At 60.9% G+C, this 24,707-nt stretch overlaps 3 protein-coding genes across 6 annotated transcripts in view; 1 reads left to right on the forward strand and 2 right to left on the reverse strand.

Annotated features, from left to right (window-relative positions):
* RNF44 (ring finger protein 44) overlaps nt 1–8,928 on the reverse strand; it is an 18,104-nt gene extending 9,176 nt beyond the window's left edge. Inside the window, exon 1 of one of the 3 annotated variants that reach the window (XM_057378490.1) lies at nt 8,788–8,928. The gene's annotated coding sequence lies outside the window, so the exon portion shown is untranslated. Of the gene's footprint in view, nt 1–1,200; nt 1,308–2,406; nt 2,484–8,787 lie in introns of those variants that run through there. The other 2 variants (XM_057378492.1, XM_057378491.1) reach the window with 2 other exon arrangements.
* Nucleotides 8,929–10,907: 1,979 nt separating this feature from the next.
* On the forward strand, nt 10,908–20,111 carry CDHR2 (cadherin related family member 2). The gene is made up of 31 exons (XM_057378544.1): nt 10,908–10,953; nt 11,276–11,341; nt 11,431–11,570; nt 11,752–11,805; nt 12,020–12,109; nt 12,649–12,738; nt 12,963–13,085; nt 13,163–13,306; nt 13,408–13,486; nt 13,672–13,778; nt 13,858–14,088; nt 14,176–14,331; nt 14,552–14,719; nt 14,989–15,050; nt 15,160–15,400; nt 15,500–15,736; nt 16,023–16,092; nt 16,180–16,794; nt 17,060–17,131; nt 17,406–17,455; nt 17,557–17,708; nt 17,916–18,018; nt 18,097–18,185; nt 18,365–18,439; nt 18,552–18,629; nt 18,709–18,769; nt 18,879–19,003; nt 19,164–19,277; nt 19,450–19,527; nt 19,630–19,690; nt 19,904–20,111. The coding sequence occupies exons 1-31, from the start codon at nt 10,908–10,910 to the stop codon at nt 20,021–20,023; spliced, it is 3,897 nt and encodes a 1,298-aa protein (XP_057234527.1). The 3' UTR covers nt 20,024–20,111.
* Nucleotides 20,112–21,288: 1,177 nt separating this feature from the next.
* GPRIN1 (G protein regulated inducer of neurite outgrowth 1) overlaps nt 21,289–24,707 on the reverse strand; it is a 4,205-nt gene continuing 786 nt past the window's right edge. The window contains exons 2-3 of one of the 2 annotated variants that reach the window (XM_057378527.1): nt 23,754–23,847; nt 21,289–23,552 (exon numbers count right to left, since the gene is read on the reverse strand). In XM_057378527.1, the coding sequence (XP_057234510.1) occupies nt 22,121–23,512 (1,392 nt within the window). In that variant the 5' untranslated portion in view covers nt 23,513–23,552; nt 23,754–23,847 and the 3' untranslated portion in view covers nt 21,289–22,120. Of the gene's footprint in view, nt 23,553–23,753; nt 24,186–24,707 lie in introns of those variants that run through there. The other variant, XM_057378529.1, reaches the window with a different exon arrangement.

Consider the following 24,707-nt stretch of genomic DNA (forward strand, 5'->3'; position numbering starts at 1 on the left):
GGGGGAAGCGGCGCGGCGCGCGCGCGTCCCACGTGACCAGGCGTGTCACGGTCCGCAGCCATCTTGGAGCGCGGGGCTGCCACGCGGGGCAGCGACCCCCGCCCGGGACCACCGAGAGCGGMTCAGAACGGGGGGCACCGGGCACCCACCGCCCTTCTCGAGCCGCCTGGTGTCGGAACCGGCCACCTCGCCCCGCTGGGAGAGGCCTTAGGGCTGGTGGCACCGTACCTGTGGCTGTGCCCCCGCATCGCTCCCGGGCCCCCGTGCACCGGGCTGGCAGCTCCGTAGGACGGCAGCCCCGTGTGCCCGGGAATCGCCGTGCTTCTGTGCTGGTGGGCAGAAAMCTCCGGGGGTGGGGAGGCAGGGGCTCRGCTCCCCRYCRCCTCCCGCGCTGGGACGGGAGCACGGAGGAGCTGCACCCCTACCCCGCTCTGCACATCCAACCCTTGCCCGCACCAACAGCTCTCCCAGGACATCTCTAGCCTGTTCAAACTTCCATGCACCAGAAAAGCCCCTTTTGCTTCCGAAAGGCCTCTTCTCTCACACATTAATTAAGAAGCAGGAACTACTCGGACCATCCCCTGCACACCTGCAGCTCACCTGAGCAAGTCACCCGGCGGGTGGCTAACGCTGAGAGCCGGACCGAGAGGCAGAGCCACCGGCTCACCGGGAACACACAGAGAGGCCAAGTCATCAGCTCCCTGGGAACCACACACCGGGAGGCTGTGCCACCGGCTCCCCGGGAGCTGTACACCGACAGGCCGAGCCACCGCCTCCCTTGCAGCTCAAGAGGCTGTGCCACCGGCTCCCCGTTTAGCCCAGCAGCACCGCTCATGCACCAGTCAAATCCCCGTGCTCAGGACAGCACATCGCAGCAGCTTCACGGAGCGCCAGATGCTGCATCCGAGCCAAATTTCCCCCGGTTACAACGCACACTTAGAAATTCCCAGGTAGGCGAGCGAGCCAGCCGGCAGCCCTGATGTAATGCCTATAAACCAGCCCTCCCCTGACAGCTGGGCTTTAAAGTGCTAACAACCAAAAGGGAGCTAATTAATTTGTAGCATCACCCCTTTCAAAGAAAACCTCAGATCGACAATTTAACAATTCAGTAGCTCATTGTTGCAAAGAGCAGTCGTATTCATCTTTGCCCCATTCTAGCCCTATGCCCAGGTCCCTTCAGGCCCCTCTCAAGGCTCTCACCTCTTCTTCCCAAATCCAGGYGTGCAGCAGGAACTACACCACACTCAAAGATCCCCCAGGAGACAGAGCATAGATCCTGGGGCAAGATCCCTCTGTCATGACTGTAACACCACAGTCAGCTGCTTCTGTCCCTAATGGTTAAGGGACATAGGGACAGGAAGACACGGTGGGACAGACCTATGATGGTGTCAGAGCCACGCACTTAAGCAAGAACTCCAGCAGGAAGAGCCAAAGGACTGAATCAGGCAAAACCTGAACAACCACCYTCCAGGTCTGTTCCACTACAGCCTCTTTGCTTCAGGAGCTGGAGACTACAGGGAAGAGAAGGAAAACAGCACTCTGTCCTTTGACCTTGCCATTGTTGGTGGGCAGAGGCAGCACGGCACCTTTACAAGGCTGCCAGGACACGGTCTGATCCTGGGCAGAGCACTGCAGCAGGCAGAGGCCACAGATGGTGGATATCTRTGCAGACACTCCCTCCGGACCCGCTCCAGCGTCATCAGCTCCCCCGTGGGCAGCAGCTATCGATGCCCTCAGGACRGCATCAGGAGAAGCCATTGATGGAACACAGCTCACACGCTGCTCATGCTTCCCGCCCAGCCAGGCTGGATCGTCCCCATGGCACAGCCACACTGCACATGGCTGTGCCCAGTGAGGATGGGGCACCACATATCCAGCTGCAGGWTCAGAGCGTGCGGAAGCAGCTCAACCCACACTCTCTTAGGGCCACAGCCATGCACACAGATGCCAACATCACACTGCCCAGGTTCAGGAGCTCAGCCTGAAAAGCCATGTGAGGGGCCCAAATTATGCTACAGCAAAGCTGGTCAGTGCTTCTGGGCCAGGACAAAGGGGGCCCAATTCAGCCACAGAGATCTGTGACACGTGTGATGAGTGGGACAGCAGTAAGCCTTAGAAAGCTCTCTACCTGCAGGGACTGCTCAGGCTGAACCTGGCTCCTCCACAGCCGACAGGTGGCCYATCCTTTCCTTCAGGATAGCCAGGGGCCAGTAGAATGAAGCTTTCCTGAGCCCAGGCTCTTTAAGAGACCATCTGCTGCTACAGACATGCCATCTCCCTTGCCCCATATATAGGTCAGGTCTGACACAGGATTAGCCAGGGTGATCCAGTGGTGAGAACACATCTCCCACTGGAGGCTTGCTCTGCCCTGTGCTCTCCCCAACACTCAGCATGGYAATGCCTCACCTCCACATTGTCCTGGACCTCTCACACAACTGCAGGGAGAGAAAGAGGCCCCAGATCCTTSTCTTTTCTCCCCAGGGCCTAGAAAAAAAGCGGGAAGAAATCAGCAGCAAACATGCAGAAGCTCTCAGACTGCAGGGAGCAGGGAACAGCAGGAGTGTCCCTACCCTGTCCAAAGCCCAACACAAGCAGCAGAGGACATGGGACACACCAACATCAGCAGGGTGAAGCTCTTCTCCACTGTGGAGATGAGTGAGCAAGGAGCTCCCTCCCTGCTCCACACAGGCGGTGGAGCCGAGTTCACTGGCAGTGGAGGGAGGACGCCTCCACTGTGATCACACACCACCCACTCCCACCCCCGGGCTGACAGCACTCCCATCAAACGCCTCCAGCCACACACACGTGGAGGATGCTGACATGAGGAGCGAGTAGCTGCACAGGCAGCGGAACTGATAACGCCCAGTTTCCTGTCGATCTCTCCCACGTGGATTCTCTGATGTCTAATAGCACGGCTGAGCTGCACTGCAGAGGGAGAACTAGCAGAGTCTTCCTCCCCAAGAGCTGGAGTCTGTAGCAAGCCAAGACCTCAGAGGCAGCAACCACACCTGACACCTACCCCAAGTGACACCATCCAGCAAGTTCAAAGCAGAGTGAACACTCACAAATAAACAGTAAGCTTGCAACAAGCCTTCATTTCCTTAGGACAAGGTAAATAATCTGCAGAGATCTCCACCTTCCTTTGTTTGCCCTAGAAACACCAGCACAACCTGAATGGATGACCAGAAGGCTGCTGGTGCAGCAGCTGGGTCCAGCTTGGCCACCTCTATAGCTCAGCAGCATCAAGAAATGGGTTGTGTCCTCCTTTCTCCTCTTCTCTCCCGGACAGAAGCTCGCTGAACCACGCTCACCTCTGCCCAGGCATCTTGCAGCAGCCAGTTCTACAGCTCAGCTGCACATGGGTGGAAGGAGAAGMGCAAATCCCACTGTGTCCATCTCCAGCCTGCTGCCTGGGCAGCCTCCCTAGTCCTCCCTTTCCTTCCTACTATGAGTCAGGGGTCTGTACTCTTCTGCCCTTCGCTTTAAGTTCTCATTTCAGACAGCCCTTTCCTAAAAAGATCCAATCTCTCTTTGGGACAGTCAGCTCAGGAAGGAGTGATCATCCCTCTTTCCCTTCCCCACAAAGTATCCCTGGAGTCCCCAGCTCATCTGCCACCTCTCCACAAGCATCTCTCCGAGTCCAGCCCCCTCTACATGCTGTGGACAGTGTTAATGGCATCTGCCAAGTGAGCAGCCAAGGGCAGGAGGGGCAAGGCTCCAGACACTTTCCTGCTCTCCACTGTGCTCAGGCAGAGCAGCTCCTGCAAAGGGATACAGGCAGAACCAGGAGCTGGTGGATGGCGAAAAGCAGTTTCATTACCGCTCAGCAAAACGAAGCATCTCTTGAAAGCGCTAGTGACAGTCAGGAAGTTGGGCTGGGCGGTTTGTTTTGCATTTTAAGAAGCCTGCAGGGACACTGACAACCTGCAACGATCTTTTTCAGAAAGGAGCTCAGAGAAACTCATGATTTTCAGCAACCATTTACCCTCCTTTGTCCTTGATTCAAAATTTGCCAAGAGGCTGCTTACAAGATGCACCAAAACAGGGAGTGACCACTGCCCTAAGTGTGAAGGTTTGCTGCAATACGTCCCCGTACATCACTCAGAGAGCCCCACACCAGTGCCTGAGGTTGGTTTTAAGAGCAAAAACATGACKTTCAAGCTGACAGCCCCCGCGCACAAAGCACGACTGTGCGGTGACAAGAGAGCAGCCTGGGGCACAGGAGCTGCCTGACCTCTGCTACAGCTCTCGCCGGCCCATTTTTATTGTTCACCACTTTCCCAAAGCACAGGCATGGAGAGAAAGTCAACTAAGACACTTGGTTCAAAATGCAAACGCAGCTAGGGAGCCCCACCAGCACAGCAGGGAAAAGACAACCTGCCGGAGGGGACCACACCTCAGTGTTGCCAGGCTGGGGGAAAGAAGGACCTGAACATGGGCCCTCCCTTCCCAGGGGCAACAGCGAGAGATGCTGAAGGCCTGGATCACCACCACACAGGCTCACCCGAGAGAAAGCAGCTCCTCACACACAGCACTGCAGGCCAGTCCTCTGCTTTGCATGGCTGAGCTAAAAAACTTCATCCTGCTTTCCAGGGTAGCCAAGGAAGACCCTGAACTAGAGCTCCACAGCCAGCAAGGGCAGGTCTCCAGGGACCAGTCTACAGCTGAAAAATAATATTCCCAAGGCCTGCAAGCACTGCTCAACCTYGCCCTCTGCCATGCACACAGCCAAGCGTGGAGCCCTCACAAACCACCCCRCTCCAGAAAACCCAGACATGCCACATTGGACATGGGCCCCATGGGCTGCTTGTGCCCTCCWGGAAACAGCTCCTGCCCAGAAAGGCTGAGCACTTGCAGGTGCAAGGGTGGAAGGAAGGATAARCACCATGGTGCAGCTCTGCTGCCAGAGAGTCAGCAGGCTGGCTTCTCCCAAYACCCTGGTGAGCCGACAGCAGATCCACACTGCTCTGGAACTGACCTGTCTCAGGGAGCCACGCAACATCCTCATGCAGMTCCATGATCGCAGGGCTCAGGGGCTGSCTCTCCCAAGTTCCTGCACCAATGYTGGAGAGACTCTGGGWGGTCTCTCAGCACCAGCAGCTTCCTTGGATGTTTTAGCAGCCTCTGGACTGGCACCCTACAGGCTGTGCCTGCCTGATGGGTACACAAACTCCTTGGCCAACCAATCACCCCCACAGGGCAGGTGGCAAACCATGTTTCTCCAGACTGGTCCAAGCAGGGAGACAAGGGATGGTGGGAAAACGCTGTGCACCAGCTCCTCAATAAAGAGGTGAAAACCCCAAAGGTATCCAGAAGCCAGGCTTTTCTGCCGAAAACCAGYGCCGTGCCGCCTGCCACCACCACCTCCCGAGCTGTGCCCCGCGGCCGGCCTCACGTGACAGTGGAGTGGATGCACACAGGAGGAGTGGCTGTAGTGACAGCGTTACAGCTTGTGTCCAACACACAGCTGAGCCCAGCAAATCCCAGCGCTCTGCAGCTCTCCTTTACAAACTCCACACACTGCGCAGGTACACGGGCATCAGCGAGGGCTCAGTGCCCACAGCCCTGGGAAAATTAYACCTGGAGGGACACAGCCCAGCAAGCATGGTGCTCCCAAACTCTGATGTTCACTAGCACAAGGACTGGCCCACACCAAGCCCCAGGGACAAGGAGAGCTTTTCTAACACAAGCCCCAACTGCCCAGGGACAGACCCTCTGCTATTTCAGCACACATACTCCTGGCAGGAAGCACGGACACCTGGCAGGATAAACAGGACTCCAGCCTGTCCGACTCTGCTCCAAGTGACTGCACATCACTTCCCACTCTGCCCTGGGTGGCAGGCCTTGACCAGCTCTGCAGACACCTGGGAGTAAAGTGCTGCGACCTGAAGCCCAGCCCTTACCTGCCAGCTGTTATTTCATTCCTCTAACAGGTCCATAAACCAAGGATAATTAAATCTCTCCTAAACTCTCTTCCATTTAAAATAAAAATCTATAGTCCCTATTTCATTAGCTGGCTCTGGGTTTTACAGCTTGATCAATTCCCCTCACAGGGCCCTGGTCCCAGGCAGGCAGATGCAAACATGCAGCTTCCACCGTGCAGATCAATGGGATTCACAARGTCTCCTCTCCCCATTCCTTGTTCCTCACTCACCAAAGGGAGCCACACAGCACAGCAGGTAGGGACAGTGTGTTTCACTGCTCAAGGGAACACCACTGCCATGCATGGCTTCAGAGGTCAGAGTTAGCACCTGGCAAGAGCAGAGACAGCAGTGATGCTCCCTCTCCAGTGAAAGGAGCGCCCAGCATGGGGCCCCAAGAATGCAGCCCTGACTCTAAAGCAGAAGCAGCCCAGCCTGCCGGCAGAGTGACACCTCCTTGTTTGCTTCACAGTGAAGAGGGACAAGGCTCAGCTTCCACAGCTGACAGCTGGCATCAGAGCCCACCACAAACATCAACTGGGAACCAAGAGCAGCCACCACCTCTCTGATCTCCCTACACACAAAGCGGAAGGAACTCGTCACTGAGACCCAAGCACACAGGCTCAGTGTTTCCTGCCCTCCACTGCTGCCCTGACACACAACACCTTCCCCCTGCCAGCCCACCAGGCCACTGGGCTTCAGATGGCTCTCATCACCCCTGCAAGCCTCTCCCTCCGCTGCAGTGGGAGCTTTCAGAACCTGGCAGMAGATGGAGGGACCACAGCAGCAGCCAGAGCTGCACCAACAGTGTCTGAGCAGAGCCCACAGAGTGGACATCAGAATGCTGGACAGCTTTTGGCCTGAGCCAGCACCCAGGTGCCACCCAGCACCTATCACATAATTTCCCTCTGTTCCAGGTGCATATCCCTTCCACCCTCCTCCTTTTGCTCAGCCAGAAAGCATCAAGCTGCCACAGTCCGAGTACTATCAATGCCAGGACACAWCGTGGTGGCAGTCCCCAGGGGGGGAGGTCCAGCAGCCCCAGCTCCAGTGAGCTCTACCCTGGCCACACAMTGCTGGTGATGGACATACCACACCACCAGGGCCCAAATCCTGATCTGTACTGGWACCAGCTGGTGCTTGCCAGGTGATATCAGGCCTCTGGAACACGAAACAGCCACCCCTCAGAGTGCCTGGCTCCCTCCAAGCAAGGCTGGGGGAACAAAGCTTTGCCATCCCACTGAGACTCCTTGCATGGCTGCATGCAGGGAGGTGGCACTGGAGCCTTCCAAACACACACAGGTTCCTCCTGCCTCACCTCCCATGCCAACACCTTCCTTGTCTCTGCTAGCACCGTGTCCCGATGTGGGGGAGCACACAGGGGCCACAGTTCACCTGCTAAACCTAAGCCACTGCACGAGGGGTGTGACACGACCCGGCCAGCCCCCGAGCAGACACCCAAAGGTGACAAACAAAGGCGCCCAGCAGGCACTCCGCATTAGCAGTATTTTTAGACACCACTATGGAGCCGGCCTTATTATTTTCATTGCAACGTGCATAATTACCCACCATGCACCGCAGTGACATCAGACGCAGCCGGCTCCCCTCCGACAGCTGCTCCTCCTCCCGGGGCTCCTGCCTGGCCCCGGGGACCCACCTGCCCCGCCRGGCTCAGCCCTGCGCATCTCCCCGGGGCACAACACCCAATCTCCAGGGGGGCCTCGAGGTCCTGGGGGGTCAGAGCCGACATGGGCGCAGGGGACAGAGGGACGGAACAAGGTACTAGCACAGGACAGCAAGAAGGGGAGCACAGGGATGAGCTCTGGAGCTGCAGGCACACACAGCCAGCTGTCCTGGGGCACGGGGCCGATGCAGAGCTGGTGGACAAGGCACCGGCACAAAACAGAGCCGCGCTCCTGGGAAGAGGGGTGTCCCCACACGGAGGGACAGCACCCACTTGGCCGCAGAGCTCAAGTGCCCGGGAGAGAAAACAYTGGAGCGCATCCCAGCTGCCCACAACCCAGTCCCACACGTCTTCCACGGGACACGGCTACCACGGGCCCCACAGGCAGCCCACGATGGCAGCACAGATCCTGCTGGGCCGGTGGCACGGCTTGTCCCACTGCCACCACCCCGGGTGCCACTACCCCCACCCCGTCACTTCGGGCTCATTTGTTTCCTACCTCCTCCCCAGGGACAACTTTCCGAAGAGTTTCGCCACTTCCCCTCCCTTCCCCTGTCCCACGCCGGGCCTTGCCCCGAGCTGGCACAGTTTACCGGGTCCGGGAGAACGGCGGACGGGACACCGGGGGTGCCAAGCGAGACCAGGACACAGCACCGGCCTCAGCAGGAGCCCCCGACTGCCGCCCGGCCGGGGTCGCGGGAGCCCCCGAGAAGGGCTCCGGCCGGGGCAGGCTCGGAAGCCCCCGAGGGCGGCAGCGCTCCGGCTTCCTTCCCGCTGCCCCCTTGTCCCCGCGGGGTTCCCCGAGCACCGGGGGCTCCTCCCACCGCCGTGCAGCTGCACCGGGCCCGGCTGCGCTTTACGGCCCCTTCCYCGACCCCCGATGCTCCGGTAGCCGCCACCCCCGCCCGCCCCGACCATCCGCCCCCTCTGCGCACCGGGCCCGGCCCGGCCCGGCCGCCCCCGCCGCACCGGGCCGCGCTCGATCCCCCGCCCGCCGCACCGGGCCCTGCCGGCCCTGCATCCGCCCCATCGCTCTGGGCCCTGCCCGCCGCCCTCCCCGTCCCGCTGCTCCGGAGCTGCGCTCCCCCTTCCCCCAGCCCCGGGCCCTGCCCGCCGCCCCCCCCCGGTGCCCCGGCCCTGCCCCGCACAGCCCGGGCCTGCAGCCGCCGCCGCGTCCCGTACCTCCGGGAGGCGCGCCCCCGGCGCTCGGTGCCGTGCCCCGGCGCTGCCCGCCGCTCAGCCCGCTCGCATGGCGCGGCGGCCGGGCCCGCCGGGCTCCGTGTCCGTCCCGGTGCCGGTGCCAGTCCCGGTGCCACTCCCGCTCCGGCCTCAGCCCCGCCTCATGGCGCCCCCGCGCCCGCCGCGCCGATGGAACCGGCCGAGCCGCGCTGTCCCCCCCCGCGCCGGGCCGATGGAACCGGCCGAGCCGCGCTGTCCCCCCCCGCGCCGCGCCGATGGGCGCGCCCGCCGCCTCCTGCCGTAATGAGCCTAAAAGCGGTGCCACTGAACCGCGCGGCGGTTCTTTCGCCGTAATGCTTCGAGTGGCAGCGCAACTTATGTTGGGGAAGATCACAGGAATCAGAGAATCAAAAAAACACAGAATCGCAGAATCAATGAGGCTGGAAAAAATCTCTGAGACCGTGCAGCCCAGCCTATGACCCAACAACACCATGTCAGCTAGACCATGCCACTGAGTGCCACGTCCAGTCTTTCCTCAAACACTTCCAGGGACAGTGACTCCACYACCTCCCTGGGCAGCTCATTCCAATGCCTGACAAACATTTCCGTGATAAATTCTTCCTGACGTCCAACCTAAACCTTCACTGGCTGCCAGGGAGAACAGGTCGGGTACCACCTAGCTACAACCTCCTTTCAGGAAGCTGTGGATGTCTTGGGACAGCCCTGAGAAGCGCAGAAGTGCCCCAGGACAGTTGGGGCAGTTTGCAGAAGGGTGTCCAGCACCAGCCCCAGGAGTGTCAGGGGAGACATCCCCTGAGGGACTCCAGGCATAACCCCAGGCAGCTCACAGAGTGTCTGTGAGGATGTCCTGGAGCAGCCTTTGCAGGAGCTGGGGTGATCCTGGACCATCTCCAGACAGGTTTGCTAAGGGGTGTCACAGTCTGTCCCCTGTAACCTTTTCTCTGGGGGTTCTCTGAGCCAGGTGTGGGTGAGATGGGAACCTCAGAGCAGGATGAGTACCTGGGGAGACCCCAGAGTTTCTCCAGTATCCAGGYCCTGTGGATTCCCCAGGGAATAGGGCCATGGATGCGGGGGTCCAACGGGCTGCCCATGCCCTCCCCCCGCCACCTCCCAGCCCTTTTCTGCCTGACCAGAGCTGGACAATCCACCGTTGTCCCCAGCGGGTCTGAAGTAGGTCAGGGAGGCTGGGCCAAGCCCCTGGGGAGGGGAGTGGGTGGCAGGGGGTGCAGAGGGCCCCAGGCACCCGCCCCAGTGGCCACACCACGAGGTTGGTGCCCACCCCCTGTCCTGGTGGGACCTCAATGTCCCCAGCCCAGGGGATGCAAGGCATTTCCCTAACTCTCCTTTGATCTCCTGGGGTGGTTTGGGACCCCTCTGCATCCCTGCAGGYTCCAAACCCCTTCTGGGAGCCGAGGTCCCGTGGGTGCAGGTTGGGGTGGCTGAATCCCGAGGGATGGCACCCACTATGGAGACCTGAGGATCTGATTTTGGGAAGAAAGCCCGGAGCTGAGCTGGGTGGGAGGGACACAAGGAATACAGAAGGCGGGAGAGGGAATTCTCACCCCTTAATTGCAGTTAATGATTGATGAACGTGTTTACTGCAGGAGGCAAAGGTCTGACAGTGTCAAGATGCGAATGCAGACGCAGCATCCCCAGGGACACAGGTAAGGGATGTCAGCCCCTGTCCCGGCCCCCACAGGCACCCTGCTCCATGCAGGGGGAGATGGGGGTGTCTGTCGGCCCCACAGGCCCTGGCAAGAGGAGGGAGACGCCCTGGTGGTGCCATGGATTGCTCTCAGACTCCAAGCACTCCTTGGRAAGGCCCTGTTGGGCACAAGCAATGGAGCCTCCAGCCATGCCCAGGACAGGCTCCCGGGGTCCCCAAGCACACCCCCAGTCTGCTCTGCCTGGAGGATAATCCTGTGCCACATCCCCAGGAAGTCCATGCCCAGGGGTGCGGTGTGGAGCCTGGCATTTGCTTATCAGCCCAGCTCAGCAGAGGGGACTGTTCACCCCTCCTGCCCCCAGGAGGGATTTGGGGGGCAGCTCTCAGCCTCTCAGGTGCTTGTTCCCTGATGTGTGCCCACAGGTACCCTGGCAGGATGGCATGGAGCTCCTTGGTGCTGCTCCCCTTCCTCCTGGCARCAGGTAAGGACTCTTCTTGGTATCTGGCATTGGTGGGTGGAAGGTGCTGGAGGTGCTTTCAACTCCCAACACTCTTTCTTAATTCCCTGGGAGAAGCTGYGACCCCAAAACAGCTGCCCACCCCACAGGAGACCAGGGCAGGGCAGGGTTGGGCAGTGGGGAGGGCACGGGGGCTGCAGCTGGAGGAGAAGCAGGGTCTGGAGGTGATGGCTGGGGGTTCCCCTGCCTCCCATGGAGACCCAAAGCACGGCTGGAGCTGAGGAGGGGCTGCCAGCCATGGGTCTGAGCCTGGCACAGAGATGGGCTCAGCTCCTCCTCCCTGCAGTTTCAGGCAACACGGTCCCCATCTTCAATGAGACCATCTTCTACGTGCCTGAGGACCTGGARCTGGGTGAGTAGGGCGGTCTCGAGAAGGGCCTGGGGGTCAGAGGAGTGACTGGGGGGTTCTGGGGCAGGGGCTGACACTGTCTGTGCCCCCAGGCCAGTTTGCTTTCCAGCTGAAGGCTTATGACCTAGACAATGACCCCCTCACCTACAAAATCGAAGGGACACACGCCTTCTACTTCTCTGTCGACGCCAAATCAGGCAACGTGACACTGAGGAACTCCCTGGACCGCGAGGTGTGGGCAGATGTCCCTGCCTGAGTGGGAGTCTGGGGTGATGGGGATGGAGGGCAGAGCCTGTGGGTCACTCCCTGGCCCCAAAACACAGCTCCTGGAGGGAGAGTTGTTTGGGGGCTCAACCTTCCAAGGACTGAGCTCCACCCCTGCCCTGACCAAGTCCTGCCTTGTGTCCCCTCAGCTCCAGGCCAAGCTCACCATCACTGCCAAAGTGTCTGATGGTGTAAATAATGAGGTGAGTGCTGGGGCAAGGGCTGGGTGGCTGCAGTGGGAAGGGAGCAGGGTCCCAGTGAGGCCACGGACAAGGCTCAGTGGAAAGGCARCTGGAAGTGGGTGGGTGATGCTGGCTGGCTTCAGAGCCAGGGCGGGTGTGGGGTGCCAGAACAGCCCCCAGCTCTGCTGGCCACCATTTCCCACACCCATCCTGTGCCCTCCCTGACACCTGRTAGGTCTCCCGAAAAATGATCGTCATCGTGGAGGATCGTAATGACAACGCCCCGGTCTTCCAGAACTTGCCATATAACGTCTCCATCCCCGAGGTACMTTCCTGGGACCTCCCAGCCCCCACGGGCAGCGGGGCAGCCGTGCTGGGTGGCTCCTATGGCATGGGTGTGCCGGCAGTGGGACAACAATGCTCTGGGAACGGTGTGACCCCACGTCTGGGTGTGTGGTGACAGTTACCTGGGCGTGGGGTGACAGTCAGCACCTGGGAGGGCTCAGCCCCGGGGAAATTCCCGGTGGGAGCCTCTGTGTCACCCTGAGGCGCCGGAATGTGACSGGGACTCTGCCCTTGCAATGAGCTTCTGTTCAGGGTGTGCCCAAGCTGCCTCTCAGCCCGGGACAGGGTGACTCTGGATCAAGGTGTAGATGGGGCGTGGGGCTGAGTCCAACCCTGCTCTGGCAACTCCAGGGCTGGGGTGCAGCCCCTGCTCCCGGGGAGCCCCAGGGAGGGTGGGGAGGGGGTCCAGCCTGGCCTGAGCACGGGCAGCAGCTCTGTCCCTGTGTGTCCCATGGCACTGGGCAGTGTCTGCAGCTCAGCATAACCCCCTGCTCTCCCACCACCCCCCTGCATGCCCAGAACATGACACTGCACAGCATCATCTACACCGTGTTTGCCAACGACAGCGACACCGGGAACGCCTCCAAAGTCAGCTACGGCATCGAGGAGGTGAGCACAGAGCATATGGAGTGGYCACAATGCCCAAACCCCATCCCTGGGGCATCCCTGTGGGGTTGGGGTGCTGGGGGCTGTGGCAGCCCCATGTCTCTGGGGACAGGGAGGGGCTCCCCATGGGCCAAGACTGGCAGAAGGGTGGACACTGAGCCCCCATCTCTGCTGGGACACCTCTGCTCCCTGTCTTGGTGACAAGGGTGATGATGTTCCCTGCGCAGGTGATCCCAGACAACATGACRAATTTCCATCTCTTCTACATCCTGCCCAACGGCAGTGTGGTGCTCAACGGTTCACTGGACTACGCCAAGAACACATTCTACCAAATCAAGATCCTCGCCAAGGTGGGGAGCAGCCAGTCTGGGGGTGCAGGGCTGCTGGGTAAGGGGGCTGCAGGACTGACAGGTGCTCTTCTCCTCAGGATGGTGGGGGATTGCTGCACAACGAAGAGGTCATCCAGAAGAGCTTTACCTACCTGCCTGTGACCATTGAAGACATGCCCAACCTGAGCCCACGGTTCCTCAATGAGCCCTACTCGGGCTCTGTGCCTGAGAACTGTGACCTGGTCAGGAGCCTGCMTGCCCCAGTGTCATGTCCCTGCCCCTGGCCCTCCCTGGGGTTCTGATCCCCTGGAGTGTCTGGGCCCTGATGGCCATGTCCCCACAGGGCACCGTTGTGCTGAGTGTCACTGCCATWGACCGAGACACGGGGGTGAATGATGAAATCTTCTACAGCATCAACACCAGTGAGTGATGGGGCAGGATGGGACAGCCAGGGTGGGTGAGCAGGAGGGGTGRTCAGGCAGCAAGGGGGACCCTGGAGACTGATTTTAGGTACTCAGGCTCTGCCAGCCTGACCTTTTGGCAGAGGGAGGGCCAGGCCTGCCTTTCGTGATGACTGCCACTGGTTCCTGCTGTCCCCTTGTCCTAGATGCCAGTGTTCCCTTTRTTATCAATGTCACAACGGGCACCATCACTGTGAGTGAGCCCCTGGACCGTGAGCAGCTGCCAAGTGAGGAAGTGCTGCTGGAAGTCACGGTGAGTAGGAGGCAGGAAGGGGAACCCCATCCTCTTCCTCTCCCTGGGCCCTTCCAACCTGCTCTCTCCTCCTGCCCAGGCACGTGAGAAAAACCTGGATATCTACGGCAAGGTGGCCCAGACCAGCACCTGGGTGACAGTCGTGGTGACTGATGTCAATGACAACAAACCCCAGTTCTACAACTGCTCCCTCTCCAGCTGCAACTTCTCTGCCAATGCCCAGAAYGACTTCACAGGAAGTATCATAGAACACTCCTCCCCCAGGCTGCCCGTGTCCAACCTCAGCATCGTTGCCCACGACCCAGATAAGGTGGGAGCCAGTCCATGGGGCTGGGCTGTGGGGCAGGTGTCTGTCCTGGCTGCACCACTCACCCTCACTCTTGTCACTCCCCGCCAGGGCATCAACAGCAGTTTTGAGCTGAGCCTGCWGGGTCCCAATGCTGCTGCCTTCACTGTGTTCCCCACAATGATTGTGGGCTCAGGGGAAGTCCAGATTTTGGTGCAGAACTCATCCTTAGTGGACTACGAGATAAGCCATGTCATGGTGGTGCAGGTGGGACTTGTAGGGCTGGGCTGCTCTGTAGGGGCAGCTCCTGCTCCCTGCATGCATTAGGGCACAGTGTGGACACGGCCCTTTGCTTGCAGGGCTCAGGAGCCAAAGCACGACAGAGCTSTGCCTTGGCAGCTTGTTTGGTGCAGGGGAGTTGGGCTGGAGCATCTCTCTCTAATGTCTGGGTGCCAGTGTGAGACACAGTCCCTTCTCAATCCTGCAGATCATTGCTAATGACACGGGGAACCCCACAGACTGCTGCTCCACAGCCACCGTGACCATCGACCTCATYGACAGCAACGATCACATCCCTGAGTTCCCCCAGAGCACCTACAGCCTGAGCGTGATGGAGAACAGCCCTGATGGCACCGTCATCTCCCCGAACATCACGGTCAGGCACGGGGCAGGGAGCTGGCACAGCTTATGTCCCCGAAGCAGGACACTGGGCACACCTGGCACTTCTAGTGCAGCTTGTGCTGYGGGCACTGATCTCTTCATGAATACAGAAAGGGGTTAGGGCCAGTGGACACACAGGGGTGGGAKCCTGTRCCTGYCAGGGCCACATTTTTGGGGTGCTCRCTGCCAGTAGGCATTGCCCCAGACCCATCACTGCTCCGGGGGCTGAAACAGATTGACCAGATGCTTCCTTCTGTCCTTTAGGCCTATGATCCAGACAGCGGWGTCCTGGGCCAGATCACCTACCAGCTGCTCCCAGAGACCATGTACGTAAGGGCAGAGCCAGCCATGAGCAGGGAATCATCCTGGAGAGGGGGCTCCAGACCCTAACCCCAACCCTAACCCTAAYCCAGTGATGGCTCTGTGTRTGCACAGCCGTGAAATCTTCATGGTGAACGCCACAACCGGGGCTCTGCTGGTGCGCAATGGGAGCTTGCTGGACCGGGAGGCTCGCTCCATCTACTACGCCAACCTCCAGGCCAAGGACGGGGGCAACCTGGTGGGCACGACRGTGCTGGAGATCACAGTGCTGGATGCCAATGACGAGGCGCCCGTCATCATTGGCTCCTATTTCATCTCGGTGGAAGAGGGGCAGAACGTTAGTACACAGATCCAGGTGTGTACCAACACAGTGGAGGAGTTGACAGGGCTGTCAGAGAGGAGCGACTGTCCCCAAGGTGCCCAACAGCCCCGTTCCAAACACGGACCTTTTCAGGCCATCGACAACGACCAGCCTGGCACCTGCAACAGCAGACTGGGCTTCATGATCTTGGAAGGACTGTTCAGCAACAACTTTACCATCAATGCAGACACAGGTGAGATGCACAGCAAGGAGCCGCTGGACCGTGAGGCCTTGGAAGATGAGCGTGGACAGATGGTGGTGACGGTGATGGTGTACGACCACGGCGAGCCCCGGCAGAGCACCACGGTGAACGTCACCATCACCGTGGGGGTGAGCCCTGGGCACAAGCAGGGACATGCTGGGGCAGGCTGGGGCTTGGAACTGGGATGGATGGATGGATGGGCAGGGCGGGGATGTGGAATCGCTGGCTGTGGTGGAGGTGCTGTGTCTCCAGGCTTTCTGTGGGGGCAGAGTGAATAGTTGATGCAAGGAGGCAGGAGAGGGCTTGTGTAGCTCCTGCCTGTGGGCAGGCAGGTGCCCACACTSCTGTCCCTAGCTGGCTGTGGGGAATCCTGTTTCCTGGAAGGGCCTCAGCCATGGGCTTTGTCTCCTGCAGGACCTGAATGACAACATTCCCATGTTCCTCAACCAGTCCTATGAGTTCTCAGTCTTTGAAGACACTCCAGGTAGAAGTTGCATGGCCAGGCTTGTGGGACCAGCRGTGGTCCTGAGTCAGTGCCCACTGCCCACTGAGCATCTGTCTCCACCTGCAGGGTCCTTCGTGGGTGAGGTGAATGCCACAGATGCCGACCGGACTGAGATCAATTCCCGCATTTCGTTCCGACTTGAAAGGAGCAATGGCTCCAGCAACTTCTTGATCCGCTCATCCCGCCTGGGACCAGGGAACTACAGCGGGCAGCTGWCTGTAGACCCTGACATGTTCCTGGACTATGACACCCTGCAGCAGAAGTTCTTCAACTTGACAGTGCTGGCAGAGAACACGGCTGCAGACAACGCAGGGGACAAAGCCAGCGTCCCAGTGCTGGTGCACATCCTGGATGTCAATGACGAGCCCCCCACCATCCTGCCAGACTCGCTGCAGGACGTGTCCGTGGCTGAGAACGGGACACAGCAGGGTCTGATCCACACACTGAGAGCCTTTGACCCCGACACCAACCACTCACTGGTCTTCGAGGAGCTGGCAGTTGCCTGCTTCAAGGGAGACAGCAGCGCTGAGGATGTGTGCTGGGGCTGGTTCGTGCTGGCACCCAACGGCTCGGTGCTGGTGAACAGCTCAGACATCGACTACGAGCTGTGTGACAGGGTCCTGCTCTCGCTGCGGGTTGAGGATCTGTACACGGAGAAGGGCAGCCGCTACAGCCGCAACGGTACGGCCCCCRCTGCCYRCTCCTTCCACCACCCCTGGGCATGGCATGGCATGGCATGGCTGGGACCTGCCTCTCCCACCTCCCTGTGGGCAGCAGGGCAGGAGCTGGGTGGTTTGGCTACRGAGGGAGGGTGTCCCCAGCTCTTTTGGTCCCTGCCACAGGAATCTGAGCCTGCTGGGAGGACAGGGCTCCCACAGGAAGCAGAGGATGGTGCTGCAGGGCTGCTCTGTTGGTGACTGGGGCTTTGCTTTTGGGATGTTTGCAGAAACCCTGAGGATCATCATTATTGATGTGAATGACAACACGCCAGTCTTCCAGGCCATCTCAGAGACCTTTGGTGAGCAGCTGGGGTTGGCACATCCTGTGGGCTCCTTGCTGCAYCCACCGTGCCCTGCCACACTCAGCAGCAGCGAGGATGTTCCCCGAGCCGTGGGCAGGGCTGTGAGTGGTGCAGGGGCCAGGCTGGGGTCACTCAGAGCTTTCCATGAAGGCTGTGGGGCTGAGAGCAGCGAGTGGTGTTTGGAATCCTGGAGCTGTGTGGGTGTGGGGTCTGCAGCGAGTCTGGCTGCTCACCAGCATGTCTGCATCATCCCTCTGTCTGTCCCTTGCAGTGGTTGTCCCCGAAGTCGCTCCTGTGGACCTGCAAGTGGCTACTGTGAGGGTGAGGAGCTCCTGYCTGTATCTGTCAGCCCGTGGAGCCTTTTCACCTGTCCCCACTGTGGGCATGCAGGGGACATTCTCACCCGTGCTCTGTCCCTACAGGCCACAGATGCTGACTCAGGGCAGGGGGGAATCATCACCTTCTCCATCGTCAGTGTGGTGTTTGTGGAGGAAAACGGGGTCAGTCGGCCCTTCAAGAACCTCTTCAGGGTGGTGACAACGCTCAACAAGGACACCTACATCGGGAGTATCCAGTGAGGCCTGGGTTTGGGCCAGGGTGGGGGGATRCAGCTCAGCTCCTGCCAGCTGCAGGGCCAGCACGGGCTGGGAAGGGGACAAAGCCTTTCTGGAGTGCTACCTGGACATGGAGGTAGGATGGAGCTTGAGGGATGGCAGTGGCAGTGCCATCTGGGGACATCCTGTGCACCCCAGTGGGATCGCTGATGTCCCTGTCCTCATAGGGTGGCCAGCAACCTTGATGAATCACTGAAGGGGCAGTACCAGGTTACAGTGGAGGCTCGGGATGGTGAGGAACCGGTGAACAGAGCACAAACTGTGCTGAACGTGAGTGTCACCCCCAATGCTGTCCCAGGACACCCCTCTCCCAGCCSAGCCCCGCTCACCTCTGCTCTCCACATGCAGATCTTCACAGTGGATCAGAGCTACCGCGTTCGGCTCCAGTTCAGGACAACAGTGGAAGAAGTCCAGAGTAACTCCGAAAATATTCAATTGTAAGGGGTGCTGGGCTGGGGCAGGGCGTGCAAGGCTGGACCCACCAGCTGTGTTCTCAGCTTCATGGACTGTGAAGGGGGTGGGTCCTCATCAGAGGAGGGGACTTCAGGGGATCCACCTGCTCCCAGGAGAACAGTAGGATGTCCAGCCCAGCTTCCCCCAYCTCTCTTTTCCCTAGGGCCCTGACCTCCGTGACCAAGGCAGCAGTCTACGTGGTGGCCATTCGAAGATTGGAGGACACCCGTGACACYCGGTGAGTAGTGGTGGGGAAGGGGACATGGTGCTGGCATCTGGGGTGTCACCTGGGGTAGGACACCATGCCCTGCACCCCAGCACCACAATCCCCCATCTCTCTGATCCTGCAGGGTGGTTGCCAAGTCAGTGATGGAGGCGTACTTCGTCTACAGCAATGGCACTGCCCTGGATGTCAATGACCTGAGCATGTGAGTGCTGGGGCTGTGCACGGGCACTGCCACGTGCTGGAAGCAGCTCAGCTGCTCACACCCCCGCTTTCCTTGGCAGACTCATTCAGTCCGACCCGCTGGGCTTGGCYGAGCTGGTGAAACTGGGCCTGGCTGTCATTGTGAGTGGGGTTGAGCAAAGGACACAGGGAGAGGGCAACAAGCCCAGCTGGGGCTGGCTGGGGGGGTTCTGCTGGCTGAGACTGTGCCCTCAGCCCTGCTCTGTGCCAGGGCCCCGGGGAGGTGACAAAGCCCACCAAGGAGATGGAGCTGATTGGCATCATCGCAGGATTGGCAGCATTCCTGCTCATCTTCATACTCATCATGACCCTGGTTTTGGTACTCACCACCAGGAGGTACCRTACTGCCTGCACCCTCTCCTACCTYCCCCTRCTGCCCYCATCCTCACCAGCAYCCCCAGACCCATCCCCATCCTCCATCCCGCTCCTGCCCAACCCATCCCACAGCCCACCTCTGCCCTGCCCCTCTCACCCACCCCATCCCTGGGCTTTGCAGCTACAAGAGGAAGCTGAGTGCAATGAAGGCCCTGAAGGTGGCCACAACGTTCAAYCCTGCCACAGCACAGCAGGGAGCTGGCATTCCTGGCACCAACCAGTACAACGCTGAGGGGTGAGTGGGGGGCTCCCTCCATCTGCAGCAGGTGGGGAGAGGCCAGGCATGTCCCCACATCCAGGGGCTGCAGGGTTCAATGTCACACCCTTACTGCCTGGGCGACACTGCTGGCCTGGGCTGACCCACAGCCCCACGGGACAGCACTTACCTGCCCCCCATCCTCATCCAGGGCCAACCCCATCCTGAACCAGCCACTTGATCCCTCCCATGACCTGGGCTTCCATGAGGACTCCCTCTCTGTGACCAGGTGAGCTCTGTGGGCAGCTCCCAAAGGCCACAGRCTGTCACCCTGTACCTCACTTGTCCAGTGCCTGGCTCTTTTCTACCTCCTACCCTCCACTCTCCACAGCATGAATTCCCTGGATGAAAACACAGTAAATGCACCAGCAGATGACAACTTTGAGATCGAGGTAAGTGTRCAAAGAGCTGCCAGTGCTGGGCAGCTGGGGAGTCCTGACAGAGCACCCTGCAGCCTCTTCTCTCTGCTGCAGTCCCCAGGGGCTCATGGACCCCTTGTATCCCTTCCTCTGCAGCCCTCAAGAGCCCTCAGCTCCTGGGGAGGACGGGTGTCCCTGCCCTCCATCTCTGTCCCCATCCCTTCTGACCACGCTCTCCTCCTACAGCAGGTCAAAGTGCGGCCGACAGACCCCAGTGACAAGGAGGTGTTGGTGGCTGCCCTGAACCTGAAGGAGCCCACCAAAACAGCGTACCTCAACACCAGCTTCACCACCACGGACCTGTGAGCGGGCTCACGGGGTGCAGCGGRGCCGGAGCGGGACTCGGGCAGCTGCCTTGGTGGTGATGTGCTCAGTGTCTGGCAATAAAACTGTTCCACGGGGGTTATGGTGTCCTGTAGTCATCAGCCCATCTGCCTGGGGAGCTTGGAGTCATCTCCCAGCATGAGGTGCTGGTTTTGGGCCAGCTGGTGCCAGAGGGGAGATGAGTGCTACTACGAGTTGCCACTATGAGTGCCACTATGGGGCTTAGCCTGGCTTCTTGTCCCCAGGACCCTCTCAGCCCTGRGGGAGGGAGGTGCAGGCAGCCCCACACAGAGGTTTGTGCAAGGTTTTATTACCCAACATCCACATTGACAGATTGGTCTTCCCGCCCCTTCCTCCCCCCGTCCCCCCCAAAAGAAATGAAGAGGAAAAAAAGAAGAAAATAGGTGATGAAGCTGCAGCGCTGGTGTGCCACAGCTTGGCAGTGCGGGGCTGGAGGTGAGCACAGCCTGGGGCAGGGTGGCAGGGGGATGCCCCAGGGCTCCTGCTCTTCCTGGCATGGCCGTGGCACTGCTCCCACAGCCCAAGGCACTGAGCAGAGCCAGGTCCCGGCGAGTGCCACAGCACAGAGTGGGCACTTGCCACGGCCCCGGCTGCCAGTTGGCACTTCAGCAAGCCCTTTGCAGCCCCACAGGGACAAAACAAGCCCAGGATGTACAGTGTGGGTTCGGGTGGGCAAGACTTTACCCTTAACGAGGGAAAACRGCTGCAGTGGTGACTCTGGCACCTTGAGCCCTCCATGCCCAGAGGGGATGGTGCAGCTCCCCAAGCATGCCTTTTCTGCAGCCTCTGCCCATCAGATGCTGGTCACAGACCTGTGCCCCSCTTGCTGTGGCACTGTGGGCTGGTCCTCTGTATGGGGCCAGGCTGGGGGGACAAGATCCACATGTTGGCAGGACATGGAGGTGCTGCCAGCCACAGAGATGCTGGCCCAGCCACAGGGATGTTCACCCCTGCAGACTGACCCTTCACTCCCGATGCTCTTCAGCCCAGCAGAGCACAGGCAACATAGGAACAGTGATTGAAAAGATGGTCTCAGCCCCACAGGCCACYGCGGAGGAGGTGGCTCCAGCAGGACGCACATGGCTGAAAGTGTCTCTTAAAAAGCTCCAAAAATGCAAACACAGTTCAATAAAAGCTCCCCACCCACCCCCACCCCCACCCTGAAAAACCCCAGCTGTAAAAAGTGGCGGCGTTTTGCAGTCGTCGCATCAGTGGGATGTGTGCCCGTGTCCCCAGCATGTGGGGCCTTCCTGGCACCACTGGGGCAGCCAGACAGGCCTGGAAGCAGGGCAGGCTTCACACCCACCACCAGCCGTGGTGAGGATGTGCTGCTTCCAGGCAGGTCGAGCTGGGGCCATGGGGACAGWCTCCCCCAGCCATGGTGACAGGGATGAGCAGCTCTCCGTCACACRCGTGGTCAGCCTCGAGTCTCTCCCATCTGAGATCTGTCCCGGTGCCCTGTGTGGCCACATCCTCCCAGCTCCAGGGCACCCACAACRCGGCAGTGGGGCAGAGAGAACAGGGCTGTTGGGGGACTGGTGCCTGCCGTGGGCAGCCGTGGGGACCCACGCATGCAYGGCCACTTGTTGGAGAGTGGCCAAGCCCCGGGCAGGCAAAGCAATGGCAGGGCAATGCACCAGTGTCTCTCCAGCACGGGAAGTGATGCTGCTGCTTGAGGTGCCAGAGCTCAGGGCAGCCAACAGCACCCACCCCGAGCCATCTTCAGACCCGTGCCACAGGCAGGAGATGCACAGGAGCAGCTGCCTCCATCYGGAAGGAGCCGCGTGCTTCCTCGTGCTGAAAAAAGCCACCAAGCACAGAGACAGGGCACCAGTCTCACGTCCCAGGGYACCTCCATGGGGCTACACTCATGGGGGAACCCCAGGCTGACAGTAGGACCCCAGCAAAGGAGACACCTTGTCCCAGTGTGCAGTGCTCCACCACCGCCACAGCCCCGCACACTGGCACCGGGTGTCTCGGGACGCCAGGGCAGGGACCCATCCCCACCTTCTCTGAGAAGCCCCGAGGCACCCCCACCCTGCCAGCGTGGGCAGCGATTCACTCCATGGCAGGGCCGGCGCGGGAGCAGCAGCGGGGCCGCCGGACGTTCTGCAGCAGAGCCCGAAAGACACTGGGCTGCCTCTTGGGCTCGCCCTTGCGGGGCCCTCCCTTGATGGAGCCGGTGCGRGTGCTCTGCGGGGTCACCACCACCTGCCGCCCGTGCTCCTCGATCTGCTTCTCCAGGTGCTTTTGGATGGCCATGCCCAGGACCTCCACCTCCATGGAGGCCCCATACACCTCCCACGTCATCCCCTTCTCATCCCAGCTCACCTCCCGGATGGGCTCCGGAGGCTCCTCCTCCTCCACCACCTCCGGCACCGTCCCCTTCACCTGCACCTCAGGATACGAGGTCTGCGGGGACTTGGCCACCGGTGTCATCGGCCCGGTGGCCACTGAGCGGGTCTCCACGGGCATGGACACCTGCATCTCTGCGTCCTTCTTGGAGGGCTCCAGGCCTGGGRCTGCAGAGGCCGTCTCTCTCTTGGGGAAGGTGAAGGCAGCAGCCCCRCACGGGGGGCTCATGGGGCTTAAGGCCACCGACACCAGGGACACACGGCTGTCCACTTGCGTCCCCATGTCTTGTGTCCCAGCGTCCTGGGGTGGGGTCACGTCAGAAGAGTGGGATTCACAGAGCTGCTTGGCTGTTTGGGGCTGCTGGCTGCTCCCAGCACCCACATCCCGGGCTGAGCTCCCCTCGGCTTTGCCCTGGCCCAGAGTGGTGGAGCTTGGTCCTGCCTCACTTCGACCCCCAGTCCCCACAGTGCTGGTGCTGGGGGGCTCTGCTGTGCCTCCCTGGGGGTTCTTGGGAGCCTCAGTGCTCTTTGTCAGGGGAGCAGCCCCCGGGGATGTCCCTTTGCCGTCCTGGGGCTGCTCCTGCTTTGGAAGCTCAGCTGTCCCGGTGCCTGCAGTGGGTTTCACAAATGCCACGTGTTTGGCAGGGGCTGGCGCGCTCCCCATGTCCTTGCTGGTTGCCTGGAGGCAGGGATCGGGCAGGGGGGAAGTGGGGGCTGCGTCCTCCTTCTGSGTGTTGGGGACCCCCATCCCTGCGGGACCACAGGCAGGGGCAGCACCCCCCGGTCCCCCGCAGCTCCCTGCTGCTACTGCYGCACTCTGCTCTGTGCTGGTGTCCTGGAGAGGTGTGCCTGGAGCTGGTCCTGCTGGTGATGCCACTTTCTTCTCTGCCACTGAGCTGGCCTTGGTGCCCTGGGACTCTGGCTCAGCCACACAGCAGGTCCTCATAGCACGGGCTCCTGCAGCGCAGCCAGAGCTGGAGAGGCACTCGCCTGCTGCTGGGCAGCCAGGGGAGCTGGCACTGGGCTCGCAGGCGTCCTCAGCCCCRGCCTGGCAGCTCAGCACCTGCAGCCCCTCGGGCTCCTTAGCGCTGCCCATGCCCAGGGAAGGCTTCTCCCATGCTAGTTCCACCACGGGTCTGCAAGAGAGAGGATGGGGTAGTGAGAAGTGAGCAGCACGTGGACCCCCAGTACATCTCAGACTGTTTTTCTCCATGACACCCATGACAACAGGTTGGGCAGCCACCTGGAGCACTCACTGTCCCTGGCACAGCCGGTGTGGCGTGGTGGCACACAGTGCCCAGGCACATGGGAAGGGAGGAACAGGGTCGGCTGCCTACCGTAAAAGTCAGCTTTCTCCCGGTGCTGCAGGACCGGGATCGGGATCCAGGCGCTGCTGTGGCTGGTGGAGCGGGGGACACGGTGCAGGCACCCCTGAGGAAAGAGTGTTAGCTGGAGAATGGTCCTGGGCACCAGGACGAGAGACAGGGTGCTCAGCAGCCCTCTCCTGTCAGTGGGAAGCTGGGTGCAGTGAGGAGAGCAAGCTGGGCCYGGGGTCCAAGGGGGGCTGCAGAACAGCCAAGCAGCACGGGGAAGCCCGAGCCCAAGCCCTCCTTCCACSAAAGGGGAACACGGTGCAGTCACCGTGTCATCCAGCTGTCCCCAAACCCTCCCCAGGGTGAGAAGCCCCAAATTTTCCGGGAGCTCCCAGCTCTGGCAATGCCAGCGAATCCCTGCAGAGCTGGAGCACATGCGTCCCGCAGGTGTGGGACACTCCATGCCTCCGGACACGGCCTCTCGTGGCTCCCGAAAAGGGCAGAGCCGAGCTGACACAGCTGGAGCGAGCGAATTCCCCCAAAAGAAGACGACAGGAGCGGGGACCAGGCGGTCACCGACGTCCCCCAGCAGCGCCGGGCCCGGAGGCGATGATCGCCGCCCCGTCTGTGGGTTCCCACGCAGCACCCCGAACCCCGCAGGGCCGTGCCGCCCCGCACCCCGACCTGCCCCGACAGCATCCCGATCCCGCGGAGCTGTTGGCGCCGTGCCCGGCCGGTAGTGATGCTCCGCGGAGGAGCTGCGAGCCCCGGCACACGCGTGTGCACACGCACGGGCACGCACACGCCAGCACATGGCCACGGGAACACCCGCACGCACGGACACGCGTGTGCACGCCGCGGCCCCGCTTCCCCGGCCGAGCCCCGAACAAAGCCATCCCCCCGGTAGCCCCGGTCGGGGGAGGCCGACCCGCCCCCGCCGCCGCCGCCCGTCCCGGGGCTGCAGCCCACCCCGCCCGG

This window comes from Malurus melanocephalus, unplaced genomic scaffold, assembly GCF_030028575.1.
Source record: "Malurus melanocephalus ecotype Western Australia unplaced genomic scaffold, MMel_1.1 scaffold_362, whole genome shotgun sequence".
NCBI classification, from domain to species: domain Eukaryota; kingdom Metazoa; phylum Chordata; class Aves; order Passeriformes; family Maluridae; genus Malurus; species Malurus melanocephalus.